Genomic DNA, 14,074 nt, shown 5'->3' with positions numbered 1-14,074 from the left:
GCTAATCAACATTTAAACAACTAAGATTTTAGGACATTCCCAGCCATTTGATAAATATCCTGATTTCAAAACTGCATCTCTCTATAATAACTGATCCATATTTTCTTTATATTAACCAAAGGACCACGTTGTTATCCCAAGATTAAACAAAGCATTAATGAATATCAATCAAATAAGCAACTCACAATCTAAAACCAAAGAAGCACACAGTGCATTGCAATGACACATGAAAAGTGCCAAAATTAAGTTTCAGAATCACATTCAATGTTGAAGATTCTCATCCTTTCAATGATTTTTTTCCCGTATCATTCAGTTTGGTTGAAGAGAAAACCAGGGAAGGAAAAGAAAAAACAATTTGAGTCCCAGGTTATTTTTTGAGAGAACTTTGCCGAACAGTTGTACAGGGTGGATTTCTTTCCATTTTATTTTTCTGGTCCTTTGAAATTGGAATTCAAGGTTCATGGCTTGAAAAAAAAAAAAAAGGATGTGTTTGGATTGGCTAGGTCTGTACATAAAGCAAACAACTTCGTTGAAACATGAATACTGACTCATGATCTATATAATTGTTTTTAGTTTAAGAATTATTTACATATCATGCTAGTGTATTTTTCAAATAAGCCTTTTGAAGAGCTTGTTCAATGTATATCATGGATTTTTCAGAAAGGGAATGCAATACAATGCAACAACCTTACTGCAATATTTCAACAAATTAACAAACCTGAGGACAAAGGAGGAGCGGTTCTCCAAAATAAAGTAGAATTGGATCTTTCTCTTTTTCTCTCCTCCTTTGTGGTAAGGTTGGGAGGAAGAAAAGAGAAAGCGACCCAGATGAAAGATGTTCTCAGAAAGAGTAGGTGGGTTTCTCATATTTGTTCAAGTTGATGGACCGATTTCTGTGGACCGCCAAAGTTATAGCTCCACCTCAACCGTTGGATACCGAATTTAGACTATGTATGTTAAATAAATAAGATCTTAGATGAATGGCATATTTTATCTAACGGTTTTATATGTATGTCAATAAATAGAATTAGATGTTTTATTTTATGGGATTAGTGGATACTTTAGTGGTAAAGCCGGATACGAGCCTAACAAATTTTCTAAAATTAAACTGCAGAGGAAGAAAAGATTAGCAAAATCTGTTAATGAAAAAATATCATTATTAATCATAAATTAGTTGTACACTCCAGGTACACATGGTTATGTGATAGCTAGCTAGTTGTATCTTTTGAGTGGCCATGCACACCCTTCTCATAGCATATATATAAATTGTAATCGACGGATGTTTGCAAAAGATATCTTTTGCGATAGCTAGCTCTATAACAAGATTAATATGTTCTAGGGTTGAGAGACAAATGGGAAGATCACAAGAGATCAATATTAAGTGTGTTGCATTCAAATCAATCATTTGAATATTAATTCTGAACAATACAATCTGCAATCATTTGAATAACATATAACAACTTTTTCATATAAATTAACCTCCAAGAGAAATGAAGTCTCCTTCAGGTATTCTACTAAGTAGTAATCTAGAATTGTGCCTGCAGACGAGTAATTACACTCTTGTCTACCTGGAATGCCTTGGCCAAAACATCATCAGCAATGGGCGGGGTTGATCCAAAAACAGCATTTGCAATAGTGATGACACCTGGGTTTTGGCTGCTCAGGGTGGAGAGCGAAGCTGCCTTTCCAGTGCCAATGTTCTGTTGGAAGTGAGGAAGCCCCACTGGAAACACAAACACGTCTCCCGTACCAAGCACCTTCGAAATGAGCCGGTTGTCTGGGTTGGAGGTCACAAACCCAACAAAGAGTTTCCCTTGTAGGACTGTGAGTATCTCGGTTGCACGAGGATGAGTGTGTGGTGGAATAACACCCCATGATGCATAGTCTATACGGGCCAAGGAGATGCCAAGGGTGTTCAGTCCAGGCAGTTGTCCTACAGTGACTGGAGTAACCCTAGAGCCAAGGGGGTTCGATGTGTTCCCAGGCACATGGAGTCCACTGAAAAAGAAATGGTTGGCCTGTACAAGCTTAGAGTCCAAACAAGCGAGGCCATTAACTCGGGCTGCCAAAAGCACAAAAATGAGAAAGAACCAAACTCAGTCTTTAACACATTATCAGTACGAAGAAAACAGATCAAGCAAAAAACTGATTACATTATGAAAATTAAAGAAAGCCCATTATGGTGAAAATTGGGAACCGAGCAATGGTAACAGGCTAATGTCCAAACCTGAGCTAGTAGGATCAGCAACGCAGAAATCTTGCAGAGGACTAGGCTCAAAGGCAATGACCAGAGTAAAAGTGACAGCAAGCAAACTCAATATCATGATATTGTGGCATGCCATCTTTCTGATCTTCTTATATGGTTATCAATAGAAGATATTGATACTAAAAGATTTGAGAAGGTATTAACTAGAGATGTGAAGCAAAAGTGGTAAGATGTCTCTATATATAGAGAAGTAGAAGCAGGTGATCATAGGCATGAAATAAAGAAGAGAAGAAGTCTTTGAAGGGTTGCATTAGCTAGCTGCCGAACTAAGGCCCTCTTTGAAAAATTCTTTGCTATCTGAAAACCAAGCCGACTAGATATTGAAAATATATGTATTTTTATATGACCTGAGGACATGTATTTAAACCAAATGTATGCTGGTTTTGATGTACTTGTGATGTTTAATAATTACTCCACACTATTGTGCTGAACAGAAAATCCAAGATTCAGTTAATATAATACATAATAGGTCCACTGCAAGAAACTTCTCGAGGATATATTAAGGATAAAGACATCCTCTCCCATATGATCATAATGAGGATGTTTTGCCACGTGGCATACTATTGAATCGGTGCTAATTAATAAAACCCACCACCCTTTTCATATGAATCAGTCATAGGCAATGTTTAGATTTAAACTGATTTGTAATGTATACATGATCATGAATTCATGTGTAGCATGAGCAGAGAAAAACTCATTCCAATATTAAGGGGTGTCATCATTAAGACACCAATTCCAAAGCATGGACTGCATCTTTCATATTTCATGTTTGAGATTTGAGCATCTTCTAATTAACAAAGAAAGTCTGTTGGAAGTTATAGATAAATAAGTTTAGCTTGAAACTTAAAAGATGAATATAAAATTCAATCTTATTTCAGAAAGAGCTCGATTAATTCTTTTTACTCAAGTTTATACAGTCAATTGCCCAAATTCTCAAGGTCTATATATGTACGACCCAACTTTATTGGATCCACTTATATCTATATATGTATGCATACACAAACATTTAAACTTTATTTTTCAATATACATACATAGCACTAGTGCACACATGCATACACAAAAGATTTAGATGTTACGTTTCGCGCAGATTGTATAGGGCTAGTGTATACATACATGTACACACAAATGTTTGGATTTTATATATGTTTACCGCATATATAATATATAGAAAACCATTTTGGACGACAAGGAATGTTTACATACGACTAATTTCTATTAGAATCTCGTTAGCCTGCAGGTTTGAAGATGTCTGACCTTTTCAATGAACTTGGGATCTTGCGCCGGCGGCAATTCCATTGATGACTCCTTCCTTCTCCATTTCATGTCGATATAATCTACTTCCACTTGTTCTATATACAGAGACTTTTACAACTTATGCTTCATATCTCTAACTCACTCTCAAATACTACAGCATACATATTCTGACCAGTTGATTACAATAACAGGAGAGTAAGATGGCAAGCCACATTATGACACTGAGTTTCCTAGCTATTACTTGCAGTCTTGCCATTGGTTTTCAGCCCAGTCCTTTGCAAGATTTCTGCGTAGCCGATCCTACTTGCTCAGGTCGGGACATCATAGAAACATAGTATTTGCTTTTCTATTAGGGAGAATTGTGTTTTGGACCCAACTGAGCCCAAAAATTAACATTTGATCCATATACTATGCATATTTAAACTCAAGACCCAAACAAAATATGAAAATTAAGACGAAGGATATTTGTCTTTCACTAATTCCTAAAACACCCTTAACCCTTATATAGGTACAAGTGACTGTGCATTTCAATTTTTTTTGTGTTTTTTTTCCCTTTTCTAATCTCTTAAGTATTACTCACTTCTAACTTTTTTTTTTTTCTTTTTCTTCCAATATATATTTATATTTTATATCAAATAAAAAGCAATAATGTTTTTTTGTTTTTCATTTTTAAAGATATTGAATCTTTTTGCTCTTATTATAAGCAATGATAAAAATTTTGGGATTTTTCATCCAAATAACTTTTATCTTTTTGTATTTATCGTTTAGTTTAATTTTCATTTTTTATTTTAAATTTATATTACCCTTTCATTTATATTTTTCTCTTATTTTTAATTATTTTTTATATTTTCTACATTAACCATATTTTAAAAATTGACTATCACTTCACTTTATTATATATATATATATATATATATATATATATATATATATATCCTTTTAGCTTTTTAATTTTTAATGGTTTTATTTTAAAATATTTAAAAAGATAAATTTATTGAAAAAAATAACTAAGATATGAAGTTCTAATATTATATTAATAATTTTTTTTATCTAGATAGACTAATGCAAAGTATTTTGACTTACAACAAGAAAATTGTCAATACAATTTTTTAGTTAAACTTTAGAAATTAAATTTCAAATAAAATATATTATATAAAATTTTATCTAAAAATTATTGAAAGTGGCATTTAATTTTTTTTATTGACTTTCAAACTTATCTAATTTTTTACTTAAAAGGTAATAGAACATGTTTACAAAAAAAAAAAAAAAATTTCATTTTTTAAATAAATGAGTATAAATATATTAAAAGAGTTAAAGATAATCTTAGTAAAAATTTTGATAAATATGATTATAATTTTAAATATGATTCTTTATTTCAAACTTATATTATTTCTCATATATATTAAATAGTTTTTAAACACCTCATAAAATATTAGTATTGTTTGTTTGTTCTAGCTTGTAAATTAGGTATCATCAAATATTATATTTTTTTCAAATTTATAGAACATATAATAAATACTTTTTAAATACCTCATAAAATGTTATTATTATTTTTTTCTAACTTACAAATTAGACACATGGTGTTTATTATTTTGAAAATAATGTAAACACTCACATGCATATATATATATATATATATATATAATATTAATCAAGAAGACAATATTTTTAATACTAATTTACCAACCTTCCAATAATTTTGAAAGTGTAAATAGGATAATTGGTCGAATTAAAGTATTCAAAATATTCAAAATTTCTCCATTCCAAAATTACCTAATTGCCCTCCACACTAATCCTAAATATTTTTTAATAAAGATTTAAATATTTAAAATCATTAAAATAAATATTTTCTTATTAAAGCAATTTTTTAAAAGTAATAAGATAAAAATCATGAAATCTTCAAAACTATAATTACAACAAATATTTTTAATTTTAAAACTAATTTCATAATTTAAATTAATGACTTTAAAAAATAAAAATGTTATAAAAATAATTTTTGTTTATTTTTAATTCCATTTAAATATGATTTTTTTAATCTCTATTGATGACAATGGAATTATGTTTATAAAGGCAAAATAGTAAAAATATATATTTCATTTAGTTTACTTATAATGAACAATTCAAACATGATTGATTTTAATTTTATTTCTTATGTGTTAATTTTTGTAGGGAATGTCTTAATGACATAGTTTGGTAAAAAAAGAAAAAAAAAAAACTATCAATAATCGTCTTAACGTCAAATTCAAGTTGTTTAAAAATTGTACAAAACCTATTAGGAGCTTTGTACGCCCTTGTACACTTAGTACATTTCCCTTATACAGTTAGTGTAATACCCTTGTACAATGACATAAATTTCATATTTCTCATAAGTTATATGTTCATGTAGGTGTATTAATCATGTTTTCAATGGTTTGGTTAAGAAAATAGTGGATGACTTAGGATCAATTTTTTTTCCCCAAATATCATTATTGGGGAAAATATTAGAATTTCGATGTGAGAGTTAAATAAAATGCATGACATGGGCGTACAATCCTTGGGTGATAAGGAAAATAAAAAAGTGGTTTAGAATTAATTAAAATAATTTACAAAGGGTAATCTTATACACATTTGTACAATTAATACATTTCCTTTGTACAGTTAGTGTAATACCCTTATATAATGGCACAAATTTCATACCTCTCCTAAATTATGTGTCCATGTCCACGTAGGAGTGTTTAACCATATTTCTAATGGTTTAGTTGAGAAGATGGTGGATGACTTAATGTCAACATTTTTTCCCCCAAATATAATTATTGGAGAAAGTATTGGAATTTCTATGCGGGAATTAAATAAAGTGCATGACATATATGCACAATTCGTGAGTGATAAGAAAAATAAAGGAATGACTTAGAATCTATCATAATCTTTCACAAATGGTAGCCTTGTACGCCTTTGTACACTTAGTACAATTGTACAGTTAGTATAATACAATTGTACAGTGGCGCAATAAATGAATAAATAATTTTTTTTTCATATAAAAAAAATAGTACTAAACAAGATTTTTAATTTTCATTTTTGAAAATAGTTTTGTGGACCCCGGATTTCGGCTCATGCATTTCCCACTCGATGGCGAGCTCAATTTTTATTCAGAAAATTTGATTTTATTTATTGTTTTTAAGAAAATGACTTGGAGTTGCCACTTATTTTTGTTTTATTTTTAAAGGGTAAACAAAATAAGAAAGAAAAACCCTAAGTGTAACTCCTCGTTTTGGAAAATGTGGTCTGTGAAAAACCAGATCGGGTTCGGGGGTCAGGTTACTTATTGGGAAGGTACGGTAAAGACCGTAGCACCCCTCTAAGTCCCTAAAGTTGGGTTTCTACTAATAAAATGAAGCTGACATGACAATCAATGAAAAAAATCAATGACTACTCAAATTGATCATGCACGTATGAGAGTCAGAAAATGCATATAAATTAACCACAGTGAGAATGAGCGCGTACCTGGGCAATGAACCTTCATGCGCTATCAAGAAAAAGGGTTAGCACATAATTAAAGATTAAACTCAAGCATGTCATAGAGCAGAATGAATCAATCAAGAGTGATGATCAAATCAATCAATAAAAAATCACTTATGTAGGGCCCCCACCAAAGCCCGTTTATTTTTGCATGAACTAATTCCATAAATTTCATCGCTTGGAATTACGGAAATTAATTCACAATTATTTTTAAAACGTTTTAGAAATCATGGAAGCTATGCAAATCACATGCCAAAAGAAGAGTGGCATTAATATTTATTAAAAATGTGATTTTTGGGACTTGAAAAACTCTAAGGATGAAGAACTTGAAGAGTGAAAATTATTTGGAAAGTAAGAGAGTCAAAATTATTTAAAAGCGAGAATCGAAAATCTGGAGAATTAATTGAAGAGTGAGATTTGAAAAAGAGAAAAAAAAGTTATTTCCAAAACCAAGAATGGTGAAGAAGAGAGAAATAAAGGGTAGTGACTCGTGGCCACTAAAATTGGCATGCCAAGGGTGGCCATGCAATTGGATGTACGTATGAGTGGGCCCAGCATGCAAGTGAGAATTGCCATGCGGATAAGGATCCAGATCATCTGTCGCTGCAATAATGAGGCAAGGCATCTCATAGCTGCTCTCTTCCACAAGGACCCATCAGAACTGTCATACACAAACAGTGCAATATCACAGTCTGCCAACATCGGCATTAGGAAATTGGGGCAAGGCATCTCATAGCTAGCATTTTCACCATGACTAGCAATGACAGTTATGGATTCGTTCTTTGGTGATGCTGCAGCCTTCAGATGTTCACTTGGCTCATTAATCGGAGATTTGACAGAACTAGCATCGCTGTTATTGTTCTCCGTGTACTTAGACTCGGACTGCCCACAATTCAATGAGATTTCTTCGAAATCAGTCCCAGAAGATGAAACAGGATTAAGTGTCTCCTGTCGACATCTGCCTGAGCACGGACAAAACCACCTAGAACGAAGGTGGAGAATTGACCAGTGAACACCCCATCCTCGTCCAAATGCCCTATATTTATCTGAATAGATGCATGGTCCTTTGAAGTAATTAGCCTATTTGTGGCAGAACATTTCTTAGGGATGTATAGATTCATGTTTTGACCCTCTTCGTTCTGCATTTTTGCCTTGTGTTTGCAACTACACCGAAAATCAGGAAACGTGAAGGACGAGAGAAGCTGCCACAAAATTCATTTGGTGTAATCTTCAAGTCCAGAGCGTCATCAGTGTAGAACCGGAGCATGTTGCTCCCGCTGCTGCCACTGCCATTGGTATGGTCTCCTCTATTATCGGTGAGTGGAACTGGCAGAAAGCTTCTGGTTCAGCGTCATTGGGTTGGCATGAAGCGCCCAGGACAGCAGCCAGGGCTAGACAGCACCACACCCAGCCTCCGACGCACACTCCTACACTGCAATGTGCCTCAACACCCGGACTCTTGGCTGGTGCTGCTCCCATGGCGGCAGGCGGCGGCGCGGATCTTCAAGATACAAATCTGCTGGACAAATAAATTCATTTCTGCTCTCTGACGCAGCAACCCGAGATGAACTTTGCGGACGTGTTGTCACCGACATGGTCGAGGAGTTCTTTGACGGGCACATTGGCTTAGTCGATATCCTTGTCTTTCCTTGATGCGAATATTAATCAGCTAGCAAGTGGTATAGGCAAGATGCTCAAGTCACTGTGATGCTTCTGAAAGCATGGAAGACCAGGATGATGCTGAAGGGGTGACACTTGGACGAAATAATTCAAAGTATGGCCGCAAGCAGCCTCTGTATCTCCATGACACCATCTCATCTACTTGCACTCTCACGGAAATCTGCAATTAGAGTATCCGTTTTCCAAATAGGATCATGAAGAACTTTGAAGCTAGCTGGCGTCGCACCTCTCAATACTATTGTGCATGCCTGACCCATTTCAACAGCCTAAAATAGATCAATTTATCCTCACCAATCATGATTTCTTCAATCAGCTTGCAGTGCCCAAGCTTAACCGACTCTGGATTGCCAAAGGTTGATGCAATCTCACCACCAGTTACTAGAGCTAGACTGTTCAATGTCATCAAAATCAGCATGCTCAATTGCAAGTACTCCTGCATCTACAAAGAGTTCCTCTAGGAAATTGTAAATCAACTGTCTGTTAACAAAGCAGTTAATCCCATGACTTATAATCTGAAATTTCCTCATCTCGGCAGCTATCAAAATCTGAATAAATTCGTCCAGAGGCTGGCACAGCTTATTATTGCATGTGACCTTCACGTCGGCTTGGGATACTTTTCATCGGAAGGTGGCCATTGACGTAGGATCCTCGTGCATGGGGGTAAGTAGGAACTTAGGCCCTTAAGGGAGACTTTGAGGGAATTTCAGGTGGTCATGCAGTGAGAGTTGGATGCAAGTGTGGAGTGATTGAGGCGAATTGAGGGTGTAGTAGATGGATAGTGGAGGGGATAGGTGTGACGTTTGCAGGATGAGGATAAAGAGAATGGATACAGACGGTGTAGGAAGATATGGGTATGAGATTCATGGAATGGGTAGTGGGATAGGGGCATGAATGGCATTGGATTTGTTCATGGGTACAGTGGTTAAAAGAGTGGTGAGAAAAAGTGTCCATGCAAATAACAATTATACATGGGGGCCCGCAATTGCAAACAAGACTACATTGCTGCATCTCAAAATCTCCAACTGTTAGCTGTCGCTCAGCAATATCGGTTTCGTGACCTCCAAAATCAAAGCCTCAAATCCCTTAAGAAAATGTTGCACTTGGTAGAATATTCTTCTACTGTACGCCTTGAGGACTGCCATCACCATATTGAGCTGCTCACCGTTTCAAGTGTCTTTACCAATGGAATTAGTGTTTATTTCTACTCGATTGGAGAAGAAATGAGCCTGCTGCCAACTGTCAAGCCTTGGACGTGCAATGTATTTGAAGTGGGCCATGCAATATTATACTGGTAATCCATACTAGGTCTTTCAATAAAGGACTGACCACTTGAAATAACGCCTGGGAAACAGAGATTAGACCGGAGGGTAGCGAATAGGCTCCATAGGCAAGGAAACAACAGCAATCCCAGTTCGGAATTTCCCATAATCAAATTTATACTAGAACATTTCAACTATTTTGCTTCGTTCTTTAGATCAAACGTGAGTTTAACTGCTTGTTATCATCTCTGAGACCCAGTTCCAGTTCCGGAGATGAGACTCTCTATTCTGTGATGGACACGAGACGCCCAGAGAATATGAGTTAAGCACCCAATACTACCCCTGATCCACCTAAGGCAGAACCTGTAGTGTCAACAACTTCTTCAACTTAAGCTATCCAAACAACCTCATATGTATTCTTTGTCCAGGTATCTCTCAACAAAACTGATGTAGAGTTTCCTCAGAAGCAAACCCCAGACCAGATTTCCTCCGACAGCGCCTTACCCTTTAAGGTGGAGATGAGAAATCTGGTACTCGCCATGGCAGAGCACCAAGAACAGGGGAAGACAGCAAACAGGGCACAAAATAATGGGAATCAAATGAGCCCATATAAGCCTCATTTCATCTATCGATCCATGAACTCAGATGTAGGGTGGATGAGATCAAATGAGCACCAAATAAAAGGTAAAACAGAGGTACAAAACATCTCATGCGGAAATCAGAACAGGGCAAACTAAACTTCAGCAAAAACCCACTAGCAAAATATGAACATACTCACTCCCAAGCAACAAATATCATCTGAACATCAACAAAAGAGATAAGAGAAGAGCATGAAGAACGAAAATATACGTGAAAAACATGGTAACCAAACCTGAAAATCTCTCCCTCAGCTGGGCGTTTTTAGGCTGCAACCCTCAGTTCCTTCTCTCTGGTTCCTCTCTAGAAAAAAAAAAAAAAAAAACCCCTTCTCACCGAAAAAAAACTCCCCCTTGTAACTTCCTCTCGCTTCCCTAGAAAAACCTCCTCTCCAGCAAAAGCAACCTCCTCCCCCCTGTCACCCGCCTGGAGACCCTCAGAAAAACCTCCTCTCATACGCTCCTGGCAGCTAGCACTAACGGCCTCCAAGATTCCATAACAGGTGTCCCTTTTTCATTGCTCCTCAATTCCACTACTCTGATTCCCAGCAGCCATCCACGAGTCGACAAGTGGCCCTATGGGATTGTGACACTTGGCAAAACAGGCTGCATGAAAGTGAGCCTCTAATTGGGTCTACAAGTTTTCATTTTTTAATTAAACGTATTTTCAAAAAGAGACAATATAGTAAATAAAAATTATTTTTAAAAATAAAAAAAATAAAAAATAAAAACTAGAAAAATATTTTAAAACCAAACTCAAATATAATCTATATAATTTTTAGTTGCTTATTTTCATCTAAAATAAGTAAATATACATTTCAACCCTTTTATATAAGAAAAATTAAATATCTACTATGTATTGATATAATTCACTTCTAAAATTAGGTCATATAAAAACATTTTAATTGAGTACTTAAAATAAAAACTCTTCATCTATCCTCTCTATTTCTTTTTCTTTTTCTTATTTTAATAAATTTTCAATTAATTCAAATCATTAAAAAAATCTTTAATAAACAAATTTGTAACATTTCATATAACTTATTACTAAAAGTCATGTTCAAAAAATTATTAAAATAAGGAAGGAAGAAGATTAAAAAAAATTAAACTTTTTATTTTATAATAGTAAAAAAAACTTTAAAATACTTTTTAGTATAAAAAAAATTAAAATAGTGAATATATTTATTTTAAATGGTATTTTAATTATTAAATTATTTACTTCTAAAATGTAAAAGATAAAAATAAATGTAAAAGATAATTTTTATTTATTTAAATTAATATTTTTTAGAAAGTATTTTCCAAAATAGTCTTTGAATCATTAATATAATTTTTATTTATTTATAATTTAAAAATAAAAAATAAAGTTAAATTTTCAATTATTTATAAAAGAGTTTAAAAAAATAATAAAAAATCCAAAAATTGTTAAATAAGAAATAATAGTGAGAAGTAGTAGAATAAAGACAAAAATGAGTCAAGTATATATTTTTATCAATTACTATCTCATATCTTTATCATTAATTATGAGTGATTGGAGGAACTTAGGTTAAAAACACAATTGTCCCTTTCTATTAAGTACCAATATGATTAAGGTAAATAGTACACGTCTGTTTTTCTCGGTTGCTGTGTGTGTATTAGTGGCAGCACGAGTTAATGGCCTTGCTTGCATGAACCCAAATGCCTGGCAACACGTCAAACCCCATTGGCTCTAGGATTACCCTAGTCACTGTGGAACAACTGCCTGGACTAAACACCCTGGACATCTCCATGGCTCGCATTGACTATGCCCCATGGGGTGTTATTCCACCCCACACATCCTCGTGACACTGAGATACTCAGTCCTAGAAGGCTCTAACCCGGACAATCGGCTCATCACCAAGGACCTTAGGAAGGGTGATGTGTTGGTGTTTCCAGTGGGACTTCCTCATTTCCAGTGGAATATGACGGGGGAAAAAGCAGTTTCACTCTCTGCCTTGAGCAGCCAGAATCCCGGTGTCATCACTATTGCCAATGCTGTTTATGGATCCAACCCGGCCATTGCTGATGATGTTCTGGCCAAGGCTTTCCAGGTGGACAAAACTACAATTGATCATCTTCAAGCACAGTTCTAGATGAGTGGAAGCCATATGAAGAAGAGAGTGTCATTCCCCATTTGTGCTTCAGCTCTATGTCTGTTATATTGATATGTATAATTGTACTAGCTCCTATATATTAAGATTACATTTCAGAAATAGAAATACAAGTGTTGGAAATGTGTTCATCAAACATATTGATCGTCTCATTCTTGATCCACCGCCTTCCCACTTTCTTTCCCAACTCTCCCACATGTTGGGATGAATAATCTCAAGCGCCAGGAGGTCAAAACTAGCTAATTAAGAAAATGATTTGGATATCTATCTATGCAGTTGACTCATTTTCAATTTAGATGTAAAATCCAAGTTCCTCAAGGGGCATTTGGAAATTCTATGGAAATTGAAATAGTACACTAGAATATTTCAAATAATCCTTTTTATTTTGATGGAATGAAATGCCTCTATTAGGTCACTGTTAATAATTGTTTTATAAATGGCCTCTTATGTTTCTTCTATAACTTGATTCTAATGACTGTGAACTACTAACTTGGTTCTAAACTAGATCTCAAAATTCTGATCCAAGCTTAAAGTCTAAAAGAATAAAAGGTAACGTAACATGATCAAAGAACATTTCTACAAGCTCCATCCTACTCAAAAGGAACACCTTTCTTCATAAGCTAGTTGAATGGTTAGTACCGTACTACTAGATTGGATATGAACATGTGGATGTAAGCCAAATGACCATATAAGCTTTTCAACTTATGTATGTTTTAAGGCACTGACATATTTCGAATTGCCTCAATTTTGGTTTGATCAATCTCAATGCCATGTTGTTTAATGATGAATCGAATAAACTTCCCTAACATAACTCTAAAGGCACACTTCAATGAATTCATCTTAAGTTGGTATTAGAGTAATCGTTCAAACACTTTTTGGAGGTCTTGAAGATGGTCAATTATTTTCTTTGATTTTACAATCATCAAAATAACATTCAATGCTTTTATGAAGTATGCCATTGAAGATCTTTTGCATAGCTTTGGGTAGCACTGACATTCTTTAGCCCAAAAGGCAGAACTTTGTAGAAATAAATCCCTTTTAAAGTGCTAAAAGGCCATGAGTTCTTCATCCCTCAAAGACATCCAAATTTGATTATATCCTGATAAGTCATCCATGAAGAATAATGCTTCAAGTCAAGTAGTGGCATCAACCATGAGTCTAATCAAGGGCAATGGGAAGTTATCTTTTAGACTTGAATGGTTAGGATCATAAAATTTGATGCATACCTAAATTTGTTTGTTCTTATTTTTAACAGGGACATTCTTCAAGATCTAAGTTTGATATTTCACTTCTCATATGAAGTTAGCTTCAATAAGTTTGTTGACTTTGGCTTCAATTTAAGGACTTAATTTTAGGTGAA

The 14,074-nt window shown here is 34.4% G+C and overlaps 1 protein-coding gene and 1 pseudogene across 1 annotated transcript; one reads left to right on the top strand and one right to left on the bottom strand.

Moving 5' to 3' along the window:
• Window positions 1–1,453: 1,453 nt before the first annotated feature.
• LOC100243981 (putative germin-like protein 2-1) lies at window positions 1,454–2,342 on the bottom strand. The gene is made up of 2 exons (XM_002266948.2): window positions 2,228–2,342; window positions 1,454–2,062 (listed from the first exon to the last, which is right to left on the bottom strand). The coding sequence occupies exons 1-2, from the start codon at window positions 2,340–2,342 to the stop codon at window positions 1,527–1,529; spliced, it is 651 nt and encodes a 216-aa protein (XP_002266984.1). The 3' UTR covers window positions 1,454–1,526.
• A 1,380-nt stretch (window positions 2,343–3,722) lies between these two features.
• LOC100242261 (germin-like protein 8-2) lies at window positions 3,723–12,696 on the top strand (annotated as a pseudogene).
• Window positions 12,697–14,074: the final 1,378 nt, after the last annotated feature.

This window comes from Vitis vinifera, chromosome 10 (assembly GCF_030704535.1).
Source record: "Vitis vinifera cultivar Pinot Noir 40024 chromosome 10, ASM3070453v1".
NCBI lineage: Eukaryota > Viridiplantae > Streptophyta > Magnoliopsida > Vitales > Vitaceae > Vitis > Vitis vinifera.
Note: the sequence above shows the minus strand (reverse complement) of the source record. Positions and strands in the feature narration are given on the sequence as shown.

Coding starts and splice junctions, on each gene's coding strand:
- LOC100243981 (XM_002266948.2), bottom strand. CDS start 2,342: ATGGCATGCCACAATATCATGATATTGAGTTTGCTTGCTGTCACTTTT. Junction 2,063..2,227: donor TGCTGATCCTACTAGCTCAG/GTTTGGACATTA, acceptor TGCTTTTGGCAG/CCCGAGTTAATGGCCTCGCT.